General features: G+C 34.6%; 1 protein-coding gene across 9 annotated transcripts in view; it reads right to left on the bottom strand.

Annotated features, from left to right (window-relative positions):
• RALGAPA1 (Ral GTPase activating protein catalytic subunit alpha 1) overlaps window positions 1–22,778 on the bottom strand; it is a 128,623-nt gene that overhangs the window by 101,249 nt on the left and 4,596 nt on the right. For all 9 annotated transcript variants that reach the window (XM_039351825.1, XM_039351822.1, XM_039351821.1 and 6 more), the window contains exons 2-16: window positions 20,534–20,644; window positions 18,956–19,005; window positions 17,643–17,700; window positions 16,523–16,566; window positions 15,735–15,912; window positions 14,521–14,636; window positions 13,591–13,729; window positions 12,394–12,602; window positions 11,754–11,993; window positions 7,871–8,062; window positions 6,347–6,484; window positions 4,788–4,936; window positions 4,422–4,551; window positions 2,522–2,759; window positions 204–365 (exon numbers count right to left, since the gene is read on the bottom strand). In XM_039351825.1, coding sequence (XP_039207759.1) covers window positions 204–365; window positions 2,522–2,759; window positions 4,422–4,551; window positions 4,788–4,936; window positions 6,347–6,484; window positions 7,871–8,062; window positions 11,754–11,993; window positions 12,394–12,602; window positions 13,591–13,729; window positions 14,521–14,636; window positions 15,735–15,912; window positions 16,523–16,566; window positions 17,643–17,700; window positions 18,956–19,005; window positions 20,534–20,644 — 2,154 coding nt within the window. The remainder of the gene's footprint in view (window positions 1–203; window positions 366–2,521; window positions 2,760–4,421; window positions 4,552–4,787; window positions 4,937–6,346; window positions 6,485–7,870; window positions 8,063–11,753; window positions 11,994–12,393; window positions 12,603–13,590; window positions 13,730–14,520; window positions 14,637–15,734; window positions 15,913–16,522; window positions 16,567–17,642; window positions 17,701–18,955; window positions 19,006–20,533; window positions 20,645–22,778) is intronic.

The following is a 22,778-nucleotide window of genomic DNA, read 5'->3' as shown; positions in this document are numbered from 1 at the left end:
TACAAGTATTAAATAATCTATATTTTACAATCAGAACTGTTTCATCCAATACAGGGCATAAATTGCCTAAAACATGCATATATTATGTAAATACAATACAGATAAAACATATGCAGGAAATCATTTATGTATAGTTAGATGTGTTTAACCATTTTTTTTTTTCTAATTTTGCACCACCAATATCTATGTTTTCTGTAACATACCAACTGTTTTCTGTCGCACTATGCTTCTGGCCTTTTCTGTTCCCGGAGATCCCGTAGTTGTTGCGCTGCGTTGCCTCATTGGGGCCTGCCCAGGTTGATCACGGCTCCAGCCTTTCGAAAATGATTTGTCCACAGAGGCTTTTTGAAACTCATGTCCAATACCTGATATGGGAGGATTCATATGTACACTGAGAATTATGTAGGCATAATAATTTAGAGTAACATTATAAGAAATGAAGATAAATGCTATTGTAATAAAAGTTTAATAGATGATTTTGATTCAATCATATCTTTACTAAACTAGGGGTCTCCAAACTTTCCAGCTCCACCAGTGGACTAATGGAGGTGGCAGCAGTGAGGCGGAGGGGAGAGGGTTTGGTTTTGCATGCATGAATCCATGCATTGCTTTCACAAATACAGCTTTGTATGCGCACATGCTTGCCCACCTGAACGGGCACGGCCTGGCATTGGGCCACAGACCAGATGTTGGGGACCCTTGCACTAAACTATATCCAAGATTTATCTCAATAACAAAAGAAGAAGTTAATTACAATTAATATGTGTAATTTCAGTCATATAAAGAAGCTTCCTCCCTATATTTAATCTACCAGTCTGTCTATTAATTCAAATTTGAATGTATTCCTATAGCAATCCTGTAAGATACTTTTTTTTCTTGTAAAGACTCCCTTGAGCCAAATTTGATTTGGGGGGACTATGGGGACTTAGCCATTTAGGCTTTTTGGCAACAATACAGAAGTGGTTTACTTCTGCCTTACTCCTACTTAGGAGACAAGGCAAAAGCAAAAGTATTAAAAGTTTTTTCAAAAAACTTCTTTAAAAATTAACTTTTGATAAGATACTTTATAAAAATTACTATCCACATAACCTATTAGTGATAAAACTGAACCCTTTGACCTAGTTGAACACTCAATGCATATGATTCACCACAGTGTATGTTTGATAATCGAAACTCAATTGAAGATTCTGTTCATTTCTGGTTCATAGTATGCAATAGTAAACAACAGGGAAAAAAAATCCCAAGCATTTCAGTCTGCTCTGGAGCAGAACTGAGACACTTGTTTGTGAGTGGATATACAAGTGGTAAAGGTTTATACAACTGATACAGAACTCAGACTCTTCTTAATCAACAGTGTATTTCCTGCTTTAAAAAAATTCCATGGTGAAGTGGAATCCTTTTTCTTATGTTTTTGACAACCATATTATTACTTTACATAGCAACTAACAGTGCTGATAAATGAACAGATTCAATTTCTTCATAACATTGTACATTGTGGATGTGATTTTAATGAGGGTTAAATTTCTTAAAGCCAAACTAGAACCTGAAATACTTGCTGCTTGAACTCTGTATGCTGATCTCTTGATTAAACCTTCCAGAAGAATGGAAACATGCCCTGACTTATTTTATTTTTAAAAAGTAGATTACAGAATGACGAAACTGTGTATATTTTATCTAGACAGTTCCCACCCTGATGGCGTTCCAGAAGATCTTACAGACCTGGCTGCTATCCCAGATCTTAAGGAAGGGTGGATTGTTAGATGTGTTTGTCATAGGTTTTGAAGTTAGTGGTCTAGATTTGCCATTTTGTTCACTTCCCTTTTTTTTTTTAATTGATCTTATTGTACAGGTAGTCCTCGACTTACAACAGTTCATTTAGTGACCATTCAAAGTAACAACTTCACTGAAAAATGTGGTTATGACTATTTTTACCCTTACGACCATTGCAGCATCCCTATGGTCATGTGAACAAAATTCAGTCAGTTAGCAACTGACTCACATTTATGATGGTTTCAGTGTCCTGGGAACATGTGTTCACTTTTTGCGATCTTCTGACAAGCAAAGTTAATGGGGAAGCCATTGATTCACTTAACAAACATGTAGCTAACTGAATAACTGCCGTTATTCCTTTAACTGTGTTACTAATTTAACAACTGCAGTGATTCATTTAAGAACTGTGGCAAGAAAGTTCATAACATGGGGGCAAAACTCACTTAACAAATGTCTCGCTTAGCAACATACATTTTGGGCTCAATTGTGGTCGTAAGTCGAGGACTACTTGTGTTTGTTTTTATATTATGAACCACCCAGAAATGGTTTGGAGTGGAGCAGAGCAGAGCAGAAGTCAAATTACATAAATAAATAAAGGAACACACAATACAGTATTTATTATTATATTTATTTTATATTAGTAATAGATTACGTAAAAAGAGGGCTTTTTTAAAAAGGAATACCATATGCTGTAGCTCTGGACTCATTTGTTTTTGGATCACAATTTTTCAACTTTAATTAAATCACTTACCTTTGCCCTTATGCTTTTTTTGTTTCTGCTCACTTAATTTATCCAGTGGTAGATCACTGAGGTCCAGGCTGTATAGGTTTCTAGCCAATACTTTTGTCAGAGTTTCCATAGTTAATGACCACTCTGTGGCCAACTCTTCCCAATATGTCAGTGATGACAATACTGCTAAAAGGTCATCCCAAAGTTCTCGGGAAATGTACACATTTAAATTTGCTTTGATCCAAGCTACAATAAGAGTCTACAAAAAATAAAATAAAAGACGAAAATATATATTTTGTAGCAGAACAACTGAAATCTCAATCATTGTTAACATTAAAATTATGAAAGTGCATAATGCAGCTTCAGTGTGTTTAATCTTTTATCCAGTGCTTTTTTTGTAAAAAAAAAATAAAAAAATGCCGGAACTCACACACGTCATACAACCCACCTTGCCTACCCTACAAGGTTCCATCCAAAAAAGGTGCCAGAACTCTGTTCTGGGCGTTCTATGACAAAAAAAGCCCTGCTTTTATCTCTTTGCTTGTCTCTCTTTTCATCCTACATCATTATATGTCTCTATGAATCTATTTCTATACTAACCCTTTCTTCTTTTGTCTAACCACTTTCCTTTTTACCCATTTCTTGCCAAAACTCACAATGCCATTTCTCAACCTAGATTCATTTTCCCTCTCTGTGTCTTTCAACATTCGCCCTTCCTGTAGGTTAAGGGAAACTAAGCCATCCTCACATATAGCCTTTTGGAGGAGTTGAACCAGTCGCCACACATGATGTTATATCAGACAATTGAACCTGACACCAGCAAAAAAGCTAGAAAACATTATGAGCACTGTTCAGATTAGCATTATGAATATAAAATTGGTTAGTTAAAAAAAATCCAATAAATTACAAAGATAAATTTTATATAAAATGTTATTTCAGCATTATTCTGCAATTAGGCTATATACTGTTATCTAGTAATGTAGCTTTTTCTTCTTTATAGACATCCAAATTTAATTTTTTGTTTTCACATTTTATCTATCTAATTTCGAAAGTTTATTTTTACTTAATGATTACACTGGCATATATGAGAAATCTCTGTCCGCTTATTTTTTCTTCCATCCATCAGAAAAATCAGGCTAGCTGCTGGAGGCAATTTTGGTGTGTGTATTTTCCAAAAGTAGCTATATGTATACGTTCACAAGAAGGAATAATGTGCTGTGTTCTGTTGCTGAAACTAGCCACTAAATATCTTTTAGTAACAGTATATAAAGAAGACACACACACACACACACACACACACAAAATGTGCTTATTCTTGCAATGTCTGTATGATATACAATATAGCTATGTATTATTAAATGTTAATGATGTCCTATGTCAGGGATCCTCAATCCCCAGTCCGAGGACCAGTACTGGGCCACAGCATGCCAGCAACTGGTCCGCACAAACAAGTGAAGCCCCATTTGCAGGATGTAGGCAGCACACAAAATCACGTACCCTCTGGTCCGTGGAAAAACCTCTCTCCACGGAACCAGTCCCTGGTGCCCAAAAGGTTGGGGACCTCTGTCCTAAGTTATCCAGTGAAATTAGCAAATCCCACCAAACTTGGCTTTGTATGTATGGGGAATTATTTGAGTGGTTGTTATACACGACTTAGTTTTAGCTCCATTACAGATAATTAACTATTTTTATGTAAACAAATCAGAAGAAATATTTAAAGATGAATACATTTCATCAGGTGTTTCGGCTATTTATAAATAAAAATATTCATCACTGAGCATTCAGACAATAAGATAAACTGTTCTAAAAACTAACTTATAAGAATGTAAATAACTAATGATTTCATACAGTAGACTAATGAATGAAAGCCATCTCATCTATAATATTTGGAATAATTAAAATATTAAATGTATTAATTTGCCTGAAAAAGAGGACCAGCAAGTCTTCCTGCTAAAGTCAAATTCTTTCTTCCTTGATACTGTAGAAAAATTTGAGATGGTATTTTCAATACTGATTCTGTTACTCGGAGCAGCACAAGCAGCATCTGTTCCCTGCAAAACAACATTAGTATTATTTAAAGTCAATTAATTAACTTTATTACTGAAGATGGGGCATTCTCCAGAAAATAAAGATGAACAAAAATCAAAGATATACAGGCTATCAAATAAATTGTATGCAAGTTTTTCAATTCCAACAATTACGTATTAACAGTATTACATTAAGTGTGGGAAAGTGTTAATTAAGTGGGAATAGGTACCTGCCATATTATTAAACAGAAATACTTTACCAAGTTTTCTTGTCCATTGTCACTTGTACCACCATGTAGCGGTAGATATTAAGAATGCGTTTACACATATCTGTATGCTCATCTAACAAACTTTTAATCTCATTTGCTGGCTCAAGAAGAAATATATTTGAGGAATTTGTTATAAACACCTGTAATTAAAACAAATAAAAACAATTATACTAGGAAATCAGCTATGTATTACCATACTGATTACAAAGAGGAAACAAATTTATCTGGATTAACTGAATAAAATATAATTGAGCATTCTTTAATGAATAATTTCCAAACAAGTATCAAATAGAATTTTTCAAATTCAGAGCAGTTGTCTGAAACACAGAGAGCGAATATGTGCTGATATTTTGATAATCACACACTGCTAGGTTCTTCACAGAAGATCTCAAACTTAATGTGTTAAGAGATATCACATTCCTATAAGTCACCAGGGTTCAATCATATGGAATGTTCACAACTTGCTAGCCACTATGTAGATAACAGTTGATAATTTTTCTCCCTGTTTAAATTAGGTTGATGTTTATTTGTACTATCTCCTTCATAAGTGTGGGGAAACAATTGTTAGATTGTACCATGACTCTACATATTTATTTAATGATTTGGCCCTCGTTTTTTAATTCTGCATTTTGTGCAATACTGAGTTGTCCAATGTAACTGTCCTAATACTGGAAATTTATTTATATACTGAACTCCCTTGGTTCTTAGTTTTGGGAGTTTATTCTTATTACAGGGCAGTAGTTGTTTTAGTGTGAGCCTGATCATCTTAATAAGAAAGCTAACAGCTGTTTTCAAAGCAATTTGCAGATATAGGCTGCCCCTGCTTGAAAAAGCTAGCCTGGCATTAAAAAAGTGCAAGAAAGAATACAATTTCTTAGGTAGGTATTTCTCATTTGAAAGTAAAAGTACAACTGGAATTCTTGTGCTGCCATGATATTTCTTGATAAATATTATTAAATTAATGAGACAAATTCCTTAGATGGATAATTTCTATTACTAATTGATGAAGAAGTCTGACATTTTTATCTTATTCATTGTTCCAAATATTACTTCTATATTTTTTGGGGGGGGGGTTCCAATACTTTTGTTACCCTTCCAATTACACTTCATATGTAAGGAACATCTGTATTTATTCATAATCCTTCTTTTGGTTATCTTATTTTTTCTTGCTTTGTTTTTTCTATTAGTTATAATTATAAAGGTATAAATACAAATATAAATATTTAACAAGTGTTAAATATTTTGGTTTGCAAACTGAATTATGTATTTTGTCAGCACTATTTATTAGTGATCTTATATGATATTTTTAGCAAGGGAAGTGATCTGATGTGGTACTGATGGAACAGTTTGTATATGTCCCCTTCTTAAACTTTAGTTTAAGATGTCTACTGTAGTTTAGATGTCCATCATAATCTGATCTCATCAGAGCATGCAAGAACAATGAAACAAAATAATAAAACATTTATATTCAGGAAAGATGCTTGCAAAAGGCACAGGAAAAGAACACTGGAAAATGTTATGTAGGCAATCAAAAAGAAATATATGCTTACTTGTAGTACTGCTTGTATTCCAGCTCGTATACCTTGTTCCAGGTTGTCTAACTCAGATGTTTTATAGGGAACTTCCTGATAACAACCATTTCTTGTCCAGTTTGAATTTTGAATAGGACAGGAACTACCTGTATTTTCCTAAAACAGACGTGATTATTTCTTTCCAGATATCCACAGAGATACACAGGCATACACACAGTTTAAATTTTCTTGCTGTTTTGAATTCTCTCTGATTAGCAGTGGCCAGGGAAACCCAGGGAATTATTTCTACTCTCTTAACATTATCAGCATTCAGTAAAAGTATCAACATAGCAACTGTCAGCTTCTAATGAAATCTTCAGATAGATAGCTGGGTTACATCTGTTGCAATCAACAATATTTTTCTTAAAGAACAGTAATTACAATCTAATTATCATTGAACTTTTTGTATTACATTTCTCTTGGACCTCACTGTTTATACTCCATCCCACGGGTCCCCAAACCCTGATCCATGGATTAGTACCAGTCAGTGGCATGCTAGAAACCAGTTCGCACAAACAAATGAAGCCCAATCCATGGGATGCAGGCAGCACACAAAACCACACCCCCTCTGATCCATGGAAAAACCTCTCTCCACAGAACCAGTCCCTCGTGCCCAAAAGGTTGGGGGCCGTTGCTCTATCCCAGGGGTAGGCAACCTTGGCTCTTTTATGACTTGTGGACTTCAACTTCCAGAATTCCTGAGCCAACCATGCTGGCTCAAGAATTCTGGGAGTTGAAGTCCACGAGTCATAAAAGAGCCAAGGTTGCCTACCCCTGCTTTATCCCATATAGCATGTGCAAATATATTTGTAATTAAGAGCAGGACCTCATACTATTAATGAAATTGCAATTTTCAAACAATATGCCAGATAGTCTTTAATTTATCGCAATAAACTCTGTTCTTTCTTCTAGGAGAAAATTACTCCATTGCTACTACCATCATCAAACTTCAATAATGTACTGCTATTATAAACTATGATTATATTCACGCTATACATTCCTCAACCATATAAAGATATTTTTTTAAAAAAAGATATTTATCTGATCACACAGAAAATGATGAAAATCTCATGGCCAATCATATGTGAACAGAATTAAATATCCCTGGAGTCTAATTTGCACCTTCCCCACTTCTTGAAGAACTGGGTTTTATTTAAATACAGCTATTATCAATTCTGGAACCTACAAAATATGGAGAAAAGATAATCCATGAACATAATATTTTAGTCTAAGAAAGGCCTAAAATTTCCAAAAATTTCAAAGATACATAGTAGTTCTTTCTCACCTAATCTTCAAATGAGCTTGTTAAATATAAAAACTGCATTATACATATTAATCTTATATTTCCTTTTTTTTCTTTCTAGGAACAAGTTAAACCAGATAATTTTAAACTTGGATCTCGCAATCTTCTTTTATACATTTACTTATATGTACAATGAATGAAGATGCTGTTAGATACAGATGGAAAAAGAGAAATCAAAGAAGGATTTCTGATGTTTTTACCTCCTCTCTTTCTTTTCCTTTCTCTAATGCATTATGTTCTGCAATATTTTCATCACTGTTTATGTTCAAAGATGAAACAATTTCTTCTGGTTCTTTCATGAATAACGGTTTTTCCTCCTGTTGGATCCATTCTTGATATACTTTAACCACTTTCCTCATGGCTGCTGCTTCACATATTGGCAATAAAAATGCCTAATTAAGGAGAAAAGGACACATAAGGTATATTATGGAACAAGTTCCCTATTATAGTTAAATGACTCTTAGGTAAAAATTTATTTAATTTTTTTTAAATTTAAAAGCCACTGAATTCTTTCAGTGACAGGAGCATACTGAAGATATCATTTTTATTAGAAACGCAAAATCACTCAGTTTGTTTTTGAAAGGAAACAGAAGAGCAAAGAAGCACAAAAATCAGAAACTGCCACCCAGTTTAGCAATTTATTATTTATGTCTATTATTTATAAAGGCCTTTATAGGTCTTAAAAAAGCAGAACTGAAGACTCAGAGGCATCTGAAGAAGGAAAAGGAAACCAGCATCGTAATATTGGTTAAAACACTGTTGTTAGATCCCACCTGACTGGACAATTCCCATCCAATTTCCCATATCCCCTTTTTAGGGAAGGTGGTAGAAAAGGTGGTTGCTGGCAGCTTCAGAGGACCTGGGTGAAAGAGATTATCTGGACTCCTTCCAGTCAGGCTTCAGGCACGGTTATGGGACAGAAAAAGTATTGGTAGTACTTATGGATGATCTCTGGCGAGAGCGGAGTACAAGTAGTGCAACCATCCTTGCTCTCTCAGCAGACCAGAGTATCTATCCTTTTGGGTTGACTATACACTACAGGGGCTGGACAGCACAGTCTTGCTTTGGTTTGGCTCCTTTCTCCAAGGCTTCTATCAGTGTTAATAGGGAGTGAGAGATCCAGCCCTCGGTGTGCTGCAGGGCTTGGTACTCTCTCCACTGCTTTTTAATTTCTGTAAGAAGCTGTTGGGTGAGATCATCTGTCACAATGAGTTGAAGTATCAGTATACAGATGATACTCAACTCTATATCTCCACCCTTGATGATCAAGGTAATGCTGTTGCTGCCCTCTCACAGTACCTGGAGGCTGGGGGACCTGATTGGAGGACAACATGCTTTGACTGAACCCTGGCAAGACTTTGGGTGCATGGAGATTCAAGATCTGGGACTCTGACATTATCAGTTCTACGTGGGGTGGAACTACCCCAGACAGACCCAGTGTACAACTTGGGGATTCTCCTGGACTTGTGACTCCTCCTCAAAGAGTCTTTACACAACTTCGCGTTGTGAGTCAGCTGCACCCTTTCCTGGATCCGGCTTTCCTGTGCTCAGTCATTCAAGCCCTGTCATCTCACTGTGCTACTGTAATGTGCTCTACATGGAGGTACCCTTGAAAAACATTTGGAACCTACAACTGGTGCAGAGTGTAGCAGCGTGGGCAGTCCTTGGGGCCTGCACTGGCTGTCAGTTTGATTCTGGTGCAATTCATGGTGTTGGCATGGGTCCAGCTTGCTCGAGGAACTATCTCAACCCAATGGGACTGGTCTGCTCCACCCATGCGGTCAGAGCAGGCATGCTATGGACCTGTCAGTCAAGAATTTCAGCTGGCAGGATCCGGGAGAAGAACCTTCTCTTCCATGGTTCTTGCCCTTTGGAACATCTTCCCTGTCCCCACCCAGGTGGGATCTGTTCTCACCCTCCTGACTTCCATAAGAATCAGAAGACCTGGCTCTGTCAGTTGGCTTGGGGCCCCAATGATGGAATATCACACTGGAGGTGATTGATGGACCAATAACAAATTCCACTCCTCCCTTTGCACATCCTGCTCTCTCTCTCCCCATCTTTTGATCATAAATTGTATTTTTATTTTTATTAAACCAATATATTTTTATGATTTTATTCTTTTTTAACATTATAAGCTGCCCAGAGTTGCCTTGCAGCAAGATGGGCAGCAAAATAAATAAATAATTAACTAAATAAGCAAAACAAACAAATAAATAAATAAAATATAAATAAAATAATGGAAATCCTCCCTCCTTTCATGTATATTAAGATGTTGCAAGCCCATGTGAAACGGCAGAACTTGTGTTGCCACAGCCGTGATATTGCTTTTAACATTTTGATGATTTTGTGAAGAATACATATAATTAATGAGTATATAAATGAAAGCTAGCAGGAAAATTCTAATTACTTTTTAGGGGAAAGATGGAAACAGAAATCAAATAGAAATAAATTAAGAATACTGATATTAATACATAAAAATTAACACATGAATGGCAAAAACTTGGTAACGGGTCTACCATTCTTGACAGCACTATGGAATAAATAGTTTTATCAGCTGTTCTAATGAAAATCCTCATTCAGTAAAATTTCAAATAAAATGCTGTGTTTGCTGCATATGGTTACAATAGATATAAAGGTAAGCCCAAAATTTCCATTGCTAACCAAAACAGTTGTTAAGTGAGTTTTGCCCCATTTTATGACCTTTCTTGCCATTGTTGCTAAGTGAATCACAGTAGTTGTTAAGTAAGTAACACAGTTCTTAAGGAAATCTGGATTACCAATTGATTTTGCTCGTCAGATGGTTGCAAAAGACAATCACATGACCCTGGGACACTGCAACCATCATAAATACAAATCAGTTGCCAAGCATCTGAATTTTGATCATGTGACCATGGGGATGCTGCAGTGGTCGTAAGTGTGAAAAATGGTCTAAGTCACTTTTTCCAGTGATTTTGTAACTTTGAATAGTCACTAAATGAATGGTTGTAAGTTAAGGACTACCTATAATAATAATAATAATAATCTATGATTTATGTTTATGTTATCATTGTTTTCTTGCTTTTAAAGCTGCAGGCCGCCCAGAGTCTCCCGAGTCGTACAGCCTCTAAATCTATAAATAAATAACAGGACCCCTGTTGTATGATGTGTGGGGTTTCCCCCTCAGCTCTTTCATTTGAAGAAAAAAGTTTATAATGTTTCAGATATTAGACTCAACATCAAAAAAGTATTTCTAAAGATTTCGTGACATCTTATCTACTCAGCTAACAAAACAGAAGTTTATGACTGGTACAGCTGCCGCCCCTATCCAATGACCTGCATCTACAGCGTCAAAAATTTTGTGATGTTATGCTTAATTGAGTATTCAGTTCAGGGAGTATTCAATTCAGGGAGACTGATACAAATTATTGTAAGTCAGGGGTGTCAAACTCAATTTCATTGAGGGCCACATCAGCATTGCGGTTGCCCTCGGGGGGGGGGCTGGGTGGGTGTGGCCAGGGTGGGTGTGGCCTACTGGGTGGGCATGGCCAGCTCTACATCGTGCGCGTCAAGGGGGCCTGGGAAGGAGTGGGACAGATCTGAGGGTCTCTGGCAGAAGGGGGTGGGACCGGGGCAAGCGCCAAGGCATGGTCCATTTCTTCATTCCTCACAAAGAGTGACACCTCCCCAGCATAGACCCAGGAGGCGGGGCCAACATGGCAGAGGCTGGTTCCTCGTTGTTTCTAGACAGCCTTGTGGAGCTAAAACTGAAAGTATTTCAGCATAGATGGCCACCACAAAATTGTACACTGCTCCCAGCCGGCCTGGACCAGGGCCAAGGCAGCGAGGGCCGTTCCCTCACTGTTTCCAGGATGGCTTCGCTGGTCACATGAAACCACTTTGCGGGCTGCATCTGGCCCTCGGGCCTTGGGTTTGACATGTCTGTTGTAAGTTGAGATTTTGCCTGACTATTTATAAATTAGGAATATAATAAAATCAATCTATATTTGTGAACATTATGGAAAGCACAGAACAGATTCTATAATAAATATTGATTCAAACATAAATACTTTTCAGAAACAAAGGATTTTTTTTTTTTTTTACCTGACGAAATATTTCTGTGATAAAGTTAACATTGCTCCTTTTAGAAGAAAAAACTTTTCGGACTATTTCAATGTCTGTAAGATGCTCCTCATCAATACTGCAAAGGCTGGAGGAACTAGGTTCTCTTTCAGTCAGTGTGCTTGTGTTAGAATGAGATTGTTCAGTTTCTGGATTTCTATCAGATCTATCAGTGGTGTCACTTTTGCTGTCTTCTCTGGACGCCAAGGTAGCAGCTGCTCTCTGAAACCAAAAATAAAATGACAAATAAAAAGATCTTTTTTTTTTTTTTTTGAAGAGGCCTGGCAGGGAGAAAGAAGGCTATTTTAGCCATTTATTTCCAGTTGCAAAGCTTACTCTACAATCGGGGTAGTCAACCTTGGCTCTTTTATGACTCGTGGACTTCAACTCCCAGAATTCCTGAGCCAGCTGTGCTGGCTCAGGAATTCTGGGAGTTGAAGTCCACAAGTCATAAAAGAGCCAAGGTTGACTACCCTTGCGTGACATTACAGACTGCTGTGAGGATAAAAAAGGATACCATATTTCCCATCTAGACTTATTTGGGAAAAAGTGAGAAAAAAATTAAATAAATAAGATCAGCTTTTTCCCCATTCAGTTGATCATCTCTCTTTCTTGGCTTTACCTGAATATTCTTTGGCACAATTTCCCCTTCCATTCCAGGAATCTGAGGTCCTGCAAGAGGTTTTGGCTCAAGCCAGAAAGACACCAACCATCTGATGACAATAACGCGAGCTTTAAGGAAAGGTTCCTTTGTGCAATACACTGTTTCATTTGTTTCAGCATCTTTCTTCATGATTATATAATGTGGCTTTGGTCTCATCTGAGGCATATCTGCAGGAGAAACAATGATAAGATGAAAAAGATATGAAGCTGAAGTTAATTTTGGATAACTTGTTACCTCCAAAAAAACCTTCCAATACTTGTATTCTATGAAACATAAGCAAATTATTTTATTTATTTATTCAATGTGTATAGCTGCCATCTCAAATGGCTCTTAATGAAGCAGTTGTAAATATTCTAATATTCTATGTATGATTCTATTTTCATTCCTTGGGATTAGAAAAGCAGTTAAGAGGAATTAGAGGGACAGAATGGGAAGTACTAGAAGATTTGAGAGCAGAAGGGACAGTGGAATATGCCATACTGGATGTTGCTGAGGAAAGGATGGAGAAAGGATGTAATGCTCCAATCTTACTCTATTTGGGATGGTTAGGTTTTGGGGAAACTATTGATTTAATAGACATTCAATCTTAATCAAATGTGACACCTGCTGTATAGAAATTGACAATGAGAGTTGCACTGATCCAAAGAGAATACTGTTTATTCCTCATTATCCCATGGAGTTGTAAGTTTACACCAAAAATCTTATTGGAATACAAGTCCATATCTCTGATGCAATGTTCTTCAATTAGAGGTCGGTAACTATCTATTCACTGAGCAACCATTTCTCTGAAATGGGTCTCCTTTCTTCTTACAGTAGTAGAAAGTTATCTCAATTGCAATTTAGCAAATTGCAAATTGTTTTTAAAAATAATCAGAAGTTTTTAATCAAATCTAATATTTACTGAAATATTATTTGCTAAATATGGACCTGTGAGCTGGATCTTTCCTTGTCATCTGCAGGCTTGATAAAAACCATGTGATATGATGCTGCGGTTCTTTATAACGACCCTCGAGTTAATACTGCCCTTTATAATGTCATACTTAATAAAATATTAATTTGCATGAGATACCTGCCACACAAATCAGTAAGGCATTGTTTTTTCATTTCTATTAAAACCAGGAAAATGCTTCTCAAAAACACTGAAATAATGCTTACCAAGTACTGGGTTATACAAGCTGTTTTCCTTACACATATTTGGGAAAATATAAGGCAAGTAATATTTCTTAAAATGTGAAAATAAGAATGAAAATCCCTTTTCTTGATTTTCTCTGTTCTTCCATTCCAGACTTTTGACCTAAAATATGAATGTTGGATTATTTACATCTATTTTAGAGGCAGATATAATGCAATTATATATTTCAAATGTATCAACTCTCTATGCTATTAATAGTTATTTTCACTCTTTTCCATCTGTTTCCTTCTGCATTTTAGTATGTTCCTATTTTAAGCTGACCAGATTTGTGATTTTATTTCTACTTAATCTCTGCGTCCTTCAGCAAAATATAGTAGCAGCTCTTCAGTGTGACTGTATCTTGACTGAATTTTCAATAAGATGGGATTGAAATTCTGACCTTATTTCATTTATTTCCAGGAATCGAAAAACAGAAGCATAACTTCAGGGGCAGGAAAGACAATTACCACCATCAACTTCCCTATCAGGATTGTGGAAGTTTATTTTTATTTTTGTAATATATATTAAGTTTTTGTTTATACAACTTATAAACTGTTTTGGGGGGCTACTATTACCACGAAATCTTAATAAAAATTATTGTAATAAATATATCTTCCCTCATTTATAGAATTGCTCTTTAAAAACCATATTTATGTAAATAATGTGATTAGTAAATAACTAATAAATATAAAAAATATTGTAACATTTATATTGTAATGTACATAATATACATTATATTTATTAATTTTAATCAAACATTTCAATTCCTAATCCTTACAAATACTTATAAACGTTAAGTTCATTTTATTAGAAAACAAAGATATCTGCATTAGATTGAATCTTATCCAATTACTAAATTTGGTTTAAGTTGGAAAACCAATCTTTCTTCCCCCACCCAAATACAATCAACTTACCTGAATTACTAAGTATTTTAAAAGTGCTTCTAAAAAATAGCTTGTCAGATCATCCTGTCCTTTATCTCCTGACTGTGGAGGGACAAGTGGTGTAATTTCTTCTACAGTCACTTGTGCTGTTCAGTAATAAATATTAAGATCATTTAAGTTGGCAAAAGCCTAAAATGGACTTCTATTAGCTTATATACAGTACATAATCACACAATGAAACTTATTTAGATGCAGCATTAGAAGAATATTCAGTTGTACAATTTTGACAACTATGAATGGTAATCTTCAGGATAGTATTCATAATCCTGTAACATTTAGGGCCATCCCAGTTTCTCTCAAGAATGCACAGATTACAAACATCAGAAATAGTATGCTTCATAATACTTATTGAGGAACATAAAGAGAATGCTGTCCAGCTTGCTAGGCTTATTTATTTTATTTAATAATCTGTTTAATTGAATGTTCTGTCTTTCTGTTCAAATAAGCACTTATTGTAGTTAAGAGTAATTAAATTACAGAACACACAGAGATTTGATGGGTGACTGTGGGGTTGGACTAGAGAGGCCTTTGCCATAATTCAGCATCATCTATTCATGCTTGTTTTTTTCAGTATGTACCTCCATCCCTTCCATTCCCACAATCATTCAAAACCATTAACAAAATATATATAACTGTTAAGCCTCAAATAAATTTAATGGTTTTTTGTTAACCAAGCAAGCCAAATTATGTCTCTTGATACTGTTCCTAAAAGCAAAAAGTCAGTACAGTCCAAGTACAGTTGAAAGCAATGTGAAGGCTCTCTCTTCTACACTTGACCAACTGACCTCTGAAATTCTAAGCATTTATAAGAAGGCACTTGCCCTTAGATGTTAGTTCATGGTAAGGCTCACATCAAAAACAACTAGCAAACAAATAAAAGCAAACTGTGCAGATCTTGCAGCACAAATATGAATCTGGTATTCTGTATAAAATGATCCTGACACAGTTGGCTAGTTGATATTTTGCATCAATTAAAGTTCGCATGAAACACATGGAGAATATTGAGGAGGTTTCAGCCCTCACAAGTGACAGGAATATATTTACTCCTTACTTTATACATAATGACTGCAATACTCCAACACAGCATCAATTTCAAGGATGAAAAAACACTATAAAACTAGGAATTACTTCTGAGTTAATATGCTTGAGATTATAGTAACCCTCACAAATTTATTTATACTTACTTTCTTGTACATTTAGCACAGGATTTATGAGAATATCTAGTGTCTGAGGACCATGTTCAGACTGTGGTGGTGGAAATCCAGGGATTAAACAAGAAAACATACACAACTGTTCTTTACTACAATTATTTTGAAGTGCTTGCAACCATAAGAGGAACAGACGGACACCTTCGCGACGAATCTTAAATAATGAAATAAAAAGAGTTTAAATTTCACATTTACTTATTGATAAATTTGAATAGTTCAGTTATATTATTCCAGTGCTAAAATAACAATACATTAAATGAGACATCTTGAACAAGATTTTTAAAGTTCTGACCCAATACAGGTAGTCCTCAATTTACTATCACAATTGGGACCAAAATTTCCATTGCCAAGCAAGGCAGCTTTTATGTGAGTCACACACGATTTTACAATCTTTTTTTGCCGTGGTTGATTAGAGAATCACTGCAGTTATTAAGTGAATTATACAATCGTTAAGTGAATCTGGTTTCCCCCACTGACTTTGCTTGTCAGAAGTTGGCTATTAAGGTTGCAAATGGCAATCACATGACCCAGGACACTGCAGCAATAAATACATGTCAGTTGCCAAGCGCCTGCATTTTGATCACGTCACTGTGGGCTGCTATGATAGTCATAAGTGTGAGGAGTGGCAATGTCACTTTTTTCAGTGCTGCTATAACTTAGAATGGTTGCTAAATGAATAGTTGTAAATCAAGGATTAGCTGTATTACAAAAAATATCCACATCTCCAGTTCTTAGATTTTATATCTAAAACATTTTAATCATACCTTTAAAGAATTCCCTGTGTGAAGTAATTTCTTTAAAATTAAGCCTGAAAAATAGAAAACAGTACAGTTAATATTCATCCCTTTAGAGGTAAGACAGAACTGTGAGAGTTGTCGGTCAGACTTGATAAAGTCTTTTTAACAAGTCCTTGGCAATCTCTAGATTACTTTTGGTGAGCTTAATTCCAACTGGTAACAGGCTAAATACCAGAAGTGACAAAAGATCACCTTTTTACCCACTGAATCAGATGAGACCCCTATTTTCCAAACACAACATACACAATAGTATTTTCTTGATAGCTTAAAAAAGTCATCTTTTGTGAAAGAAAAAATGTACCACTGATGGATTTTGTATGGGCATTACAGGATTATACTAATAATAGGTTCATTCTTTATAAAATATTAAGATTGCAATTTAAATTAAATTAATAAACATAAATAATATAAAACTCATATATAAATAAGTATTCATACAGAATCTTATAGAAGAGAATACTTCTAGCTCAGGGTTGAACTGTGGGGTCTTTGGTGCTCTCTGAGCTTGGTTTTTTTCTTGCAGATGTTTCATTATTAAATTAAGTAATATTATCAGTGCACTGGTAATGAAACAGTTGCAAGAATAAAACCAAGCGCTGAGAACACAAGGAAGGAACCCACTGAAACTTTAACTTATTTCAATTAGTTACAAAAGACATTCCTGTAAACTCTTATCAAGAAGTAAATAACTTATGGCCTTCTAACTATTGCTACATGTAGCTTCCCTAATCTAGGACTGCAGTTCATAATACCTAGAGGACCACAGGCTCCCATTATTTGCTCTAAGGCAATGTCGTCTATCTTTACATTGCTCCTATTATTTTCCTCATCCATACTGGACCCACTATTGATTAATATATGTCTAGCATTGCAATCACACTAAAAAATACCATCATTTCAATAAATCACATGAGATTTATTCACATTAGTTCTGAAATCTCTCTAGTTTTTAGAACTGTCAACCTTTTTCCTGCTAAGACTATAGTGTAATCAAGTTTTTAAATCACATTGACATTAAATTCAAAATAGGAGTCAAGGACAGAAAAATTATTACTAGGCAATGCCTGAGTCAAAGGCAAATACATACCAATGCTGTGAAATTGCCATCTCTGGTGAATTCTTTCTGGAAGAAGTTGTAAAATTTTCTACAAAACAGAATGAAAACAAATCAATCACTGGGAATGGAAACAAATAGCCAATGTGATAAAATTAAATAAAATCTATTAAATAAAGTAATATGTAAATTGTCTATATCTAACACACTAATTGAAGACCATAGTTTGCATGTTTATTATTTCAGTTTTTTATGTCCTGTTCTAGATTCTATTAAGCTTCTTAACTTGAATAAACTTTTTCCATTCCAGTATTCAACATCAGAATAGCTTGAAAAATGCAAAAACTAATTGTGCCATTTCACTAATTAAAAATACATATTTTGAAATAATAAAATTGTTACTTTTGTGAATAATCAGATTTATAGGTGCATATATAGGAAACATTAAATTGCTCTGGTTATTGTGAATGCACACATTATAGTTTGCTCTTGTCCCATGCTTAGCCATGATGTATTTTCAGCTCTTTTAATTAGCCATGACATAGCTAATGAACTTTGTGATATAGATGTCTGAAGGCAATTTGGATATTCAAATGATATAACATGTTGTGCAAATACATTTACTGTAGCTGCCTACTTTGAGATCTCAAACTCTGACAATTTGCAACAAATATGTATGACTGCCATGAGGCTAAAGCAAACTGACAATCCAGACTAGTATGAGTTAAGTTTTCTTTTGTGAAAAATCTGAATAATTTCATATGCTGAAAGCAAGAAATGATTTCTCAATATTTATTGTTTAATTCAAATTATTTGAAAATTCCACTTTTTCAAGCAAGCTGAAAGCAAGGAAAGAAATTGTGTATGTGCTATCTATAGTTATTGGAATATAGAATTCTATACATGAAACATACAATTATTGTAATACAAAAAAAAAACCTATGAATAGAAAAGATAGGATTTGCTTTGCAAATATCCACATTTTTAATAAAGTACTTAGGAGTTAATTTCGTGTGTTTTTAAATTTGAAGAAAATGCCATTAGCAGTAAATCAGAAATATTTCTGAATACACAAGTTTCTGTTTCATCTAAAACTACTATCTAGATTATGTCCCAAGACAACCCTCTCTACAACTCTCTCTTTTTTGGCATTTGATTTCTGCCGCTGTTGAAAGAGAAAAAAAGAGAAGCTAATTAAAACCTAAAGTGTAAAAAGCATGGAATTATTAGAGAGTAAATTCTGGATTTTTACAAGTTTTCACTTATGCTATAAGAAAATATATATCATAAGTTCACCAAAATAAATTTATATTCATGGTACAGTAGAAGTAATTGTATATCCATACCTCAAAAATAAAAAGTATAGCATCTAATTCTTCTCTTTGAGATTTGTGACCTAAACAGAAAAGGGTAGGTTACAGCAACTGAAGATTAAATGAAGAAAATATGCTTAGTGCTATGACACAATGAATTCCATTCAGAAAAATATTTTCTTACAATATACTGTGTAAGGTTTACACCAGCGATCTAGAGGAAAAGGTAGAACAGCATGACCTGATCCATTTGATCCTCTCCTTAAAAAAATGGGTTCTGGTGTTTGCTATTCTATCCACTATCTCATAGGTAAAATCAGAAAGCGAGAATCTCTACAAATGGATGAAAAATATCTGCCATTTTGCCATTTGTAATCAAGTTTCAGTTTATACAACTCCATACCTATTTTAGGTGACAAACTTAGACTAGGCTTTTAAGTAAGAAGTGCAAACTCTGACTGCCACCTATCTGCTTTAGTATTCTTTTTTCCCTCAATGTTGTTGATATAAGAATTTTTAATGTTGGATCAACAAGTTCATACAGAGAGTCTTCAACTTATAACCATTCATTCAGCAACCATTCAAAGTTACAATGGCACTGAAAAAAGCGACTTATGACCAATGCTCACACTTACAACCATCTCAGCATCCCCCCAAGGTCATGTAATCAAAAATTCAGGTGCAACTGGCATGTATTTATGATGGTTGCAGCATCTCTGGGTTATGCAATTGCCATTTGTGACCTTCCCGGCCTGCTTCTAACAAACAAAGTCAATGGGGGAAATCAGATTTGCTTAGCATGATTCACTTAACAACTGCAATGATTTGGTTAACAACAAAGCAAAAAAAGTCATAAAATAGGGCGCAACTCAATTGTGGTCATAAGTTGAGGACTATCTGTATTGAGATGAAACTGACATGAAACTCAATGTAGTTTAAATATAAACTTCTGTTTGTCTGAACAATTGGAACTGAAAACAAATAAATTGAAGTCATACCGATATTCACAAATCAGTAAACAGTTTTTTTTTTTAAAAAATCAAATTATCAGGTTTTAATTACTGAATAAATATTGGCAGGGAACTTTTGATGGCTAAACCACAGTAATGTACTCAGTTACAAAACTGACATATTTGTTTTATATGCTGCTTTCTTTTCAGAAGTTCAAGGTTGAAAGAATAGAGCATTTTGTATACTACCTTGAATTGTACAAAATAAAGGTATAATAAACCAACTAATCAGAATACAGCACTCCTATTTTTCCCAATATCAACAATATCAACTTGTGAGGTAGGCTGAGTTAATAGTATGTTAATAGTTAATAGTCATCCATTAAGTTTTCAGGACAAATCTGAACCGGGCCACCGCAATACCAATCCAACACTTATATCACATTGGTTCATTATCATAAGTAATGTTTTACTAATACGTATTAATACAGCCATAAAATAGTGCCTTATTAATGTGAATCAATAGGATTAATTATAGCAGTAAATAGTTCTAAACTGAAATGTTTTGGTAAATCTCAATAAATTCTATTTACAAAAAAAATTATACATTTCAAAAACCAGGACTACAAATGGAGATTATATATTTAACTTGTGTTCTTACCTTTCTGTTTCAGACTTATTTCAATAGTCACAAAATTTTCAAAAAACACATAATATATGTGTGAAAAATGTAATTCAAAAAACTGCTTAAGGTCAATAGATTCTGAATTCTCTGCAAAATAAGTAGGACATAATGTTAATGTATATAATGTTTTAAAACAAGCTAATTAATGAAAATATGCTAATAAATATAGAACAAAAACTTTTTACAAATAAAAATAAATCTATAAAAGTGTTATGGTATATTTTAACAGTATATAAAACAAAGCTTTCATGGAACAACGGGAGCTTATTTATTAGGGAAAATATATGAAAATAGTTTTATCTTCTATGTATAAGCTAATACATACCTTATCACATTTCAGATATTAGCAATGATAAGCTTAGTGCTGATAGGCTATCGCTCATGTTCTCACCACTCTAATATGTTATTGTGTATAAGCGAGGTAATTATTTAGTAAATAAAACAGTAAAGCTCTACAGTCCTATTAATTTAAGAGGCATTAGGCCAGTGGTTCTCAACCTTTCTAATGCCGTGACCCCATAATACAGTTCCCCATGTTGTGGTGACCCCCAAGTGGGTGTGGCCACCAATAAGAGGGAGTAGGACAGCTAGGGAAAAGGGAAAAAAATGGCGGACAGCATGGTTTGGCGACCCCCGTGAAATGGTCATTTGACCCCAAATGGGGTCCCGACCCACAGGTTGAGAACCACTGCATTAGGCAAAACAACTTTAAATAACAAGTTCATTTGTTTTGTCAAACTTGCAATAAAATTGAGGTTTATGTTTTGACGGGCTGAAGATTTCATTTGCCCTTTGATGATATACAGGAGAGTATTCTTGATAAAACAGGCATGGCTAAGACAAACTAAATTTGTTTTACTTTAATTTTTCCTTCTGTTACATTATAGGAGCAAATCTTTCAGAGACCTCAGTTATGTACCTCTGACTGAAAATATGATTAATAAAGTAAACTAATTTCCTACCATATAAACAATAAACATAGCTATAGAGAAGATCATTTTGTAATATAATCATGACACAATACGTTTTCCCAAGATTTGATGTTTGGTGTTAAGATTACCATCAACTTCTTTGGCCTAAAATTAAAATTTCTTAAAGTTTGAAGATTCAATTACAGTTATATGAACTAACTGAACCTTAGGATCAATACCAAGGAACTCAAAAATGTCCTGCCATTAAGGTAAATCGGGACTATTTATTTATTTTAGACATGAAGTTGATCTTTTTTATTTTCCCAACCCAAAGAAATATTGGCAAAAATATTTCAAATATTTCATTTGTTTTATTTCATTCTCTTCATGCTTTAAAACATACTTCGCTGTATTAACCTGACTGTTTTTAAAGTGTCCATGAGCACCTAATTCTTCAGGAAAAGGAACATCACAATTAATAAAATCAGAATGGATATTTCTCCTGTAAATGTCTTATGGAATTTCCATATTCAGAACTATAATTTCCTATGCACTACAGTGTCTTTATATCTTCTATCTCTTTTAGACTTTTTAAAATTATTTTTTGATAAATGGGAACAAAATTTGAGAGCATGTTTCATTTATCTTGAGTGTTTTATCCAACATGTTAATTTTCATTTTTAACATTATAGACATTTGAGCATTGAAGACACTCACCAGAATATCAAATTAATAAAGTAAGTTAATATGCTGATCACTTTTGATAGTATATTTCAAATAATTGTCTACCAGACCAAATCTATCATAAAAAAAATAAATTTGATTTAGACTGTGAATTTCAATAAAGAGATGTCTTTGAACATGTGTTTCTCTTTTTAACCTATATACGATATACTATATAAACAAAAAAGTTAAGATTTGTTTTAAAAGTAGTTCATTAACTAGAATGCAGAGTTATTTTATCAGTAACTCTGGCAGGCTTTATATAAATGCAGGACAATTTTTTTTAAAGAAATAAAACTTAAAACATTTGCAAATTATGCAAAATCCTTGTATGAAGATTAAAAAATGTATGCTCCTAGTAGCGTAAGGCCTTATGTAGTCTCTGAAAGAGTAAGCCAAAATATATATTAGCTCAAATGTCTCAAGATACGTGTTAATACAGTGCTTCTCAACGTTTGTGTGATGGCGACCCCCGTCACACAAACGTTCTGTGCATGCGCGGCGCCGCGCGCATGGGGCGGGGCCCCAATGCACGGCGCGCACGCGCGGCGCCCCCATGTGCGGCACGCATGCGCAACGACCCCCAT

This window comes from Crotalus tigris, unplaced genomic scaffold (genome assembly GCF_016545835.1).
Source record: "Crotalus tigris isolate CLP2741 ecotype Arizona unplaced genomic scaffold, ASM1654583v1 scf7180000018371.15429387391:27106975, whole genome shotgun sequence".
NCBI lineage: Eukaryota > Metazoa > Chordata > Lepidosauria > Squamata > Viperidae > Crotalus > Crotalus tigris.
The sequence above is the reverse complement of the archived record's forward strand: the minus strand, read 5'-3'. Positions and strand labels throughout refer to the sequence as shown.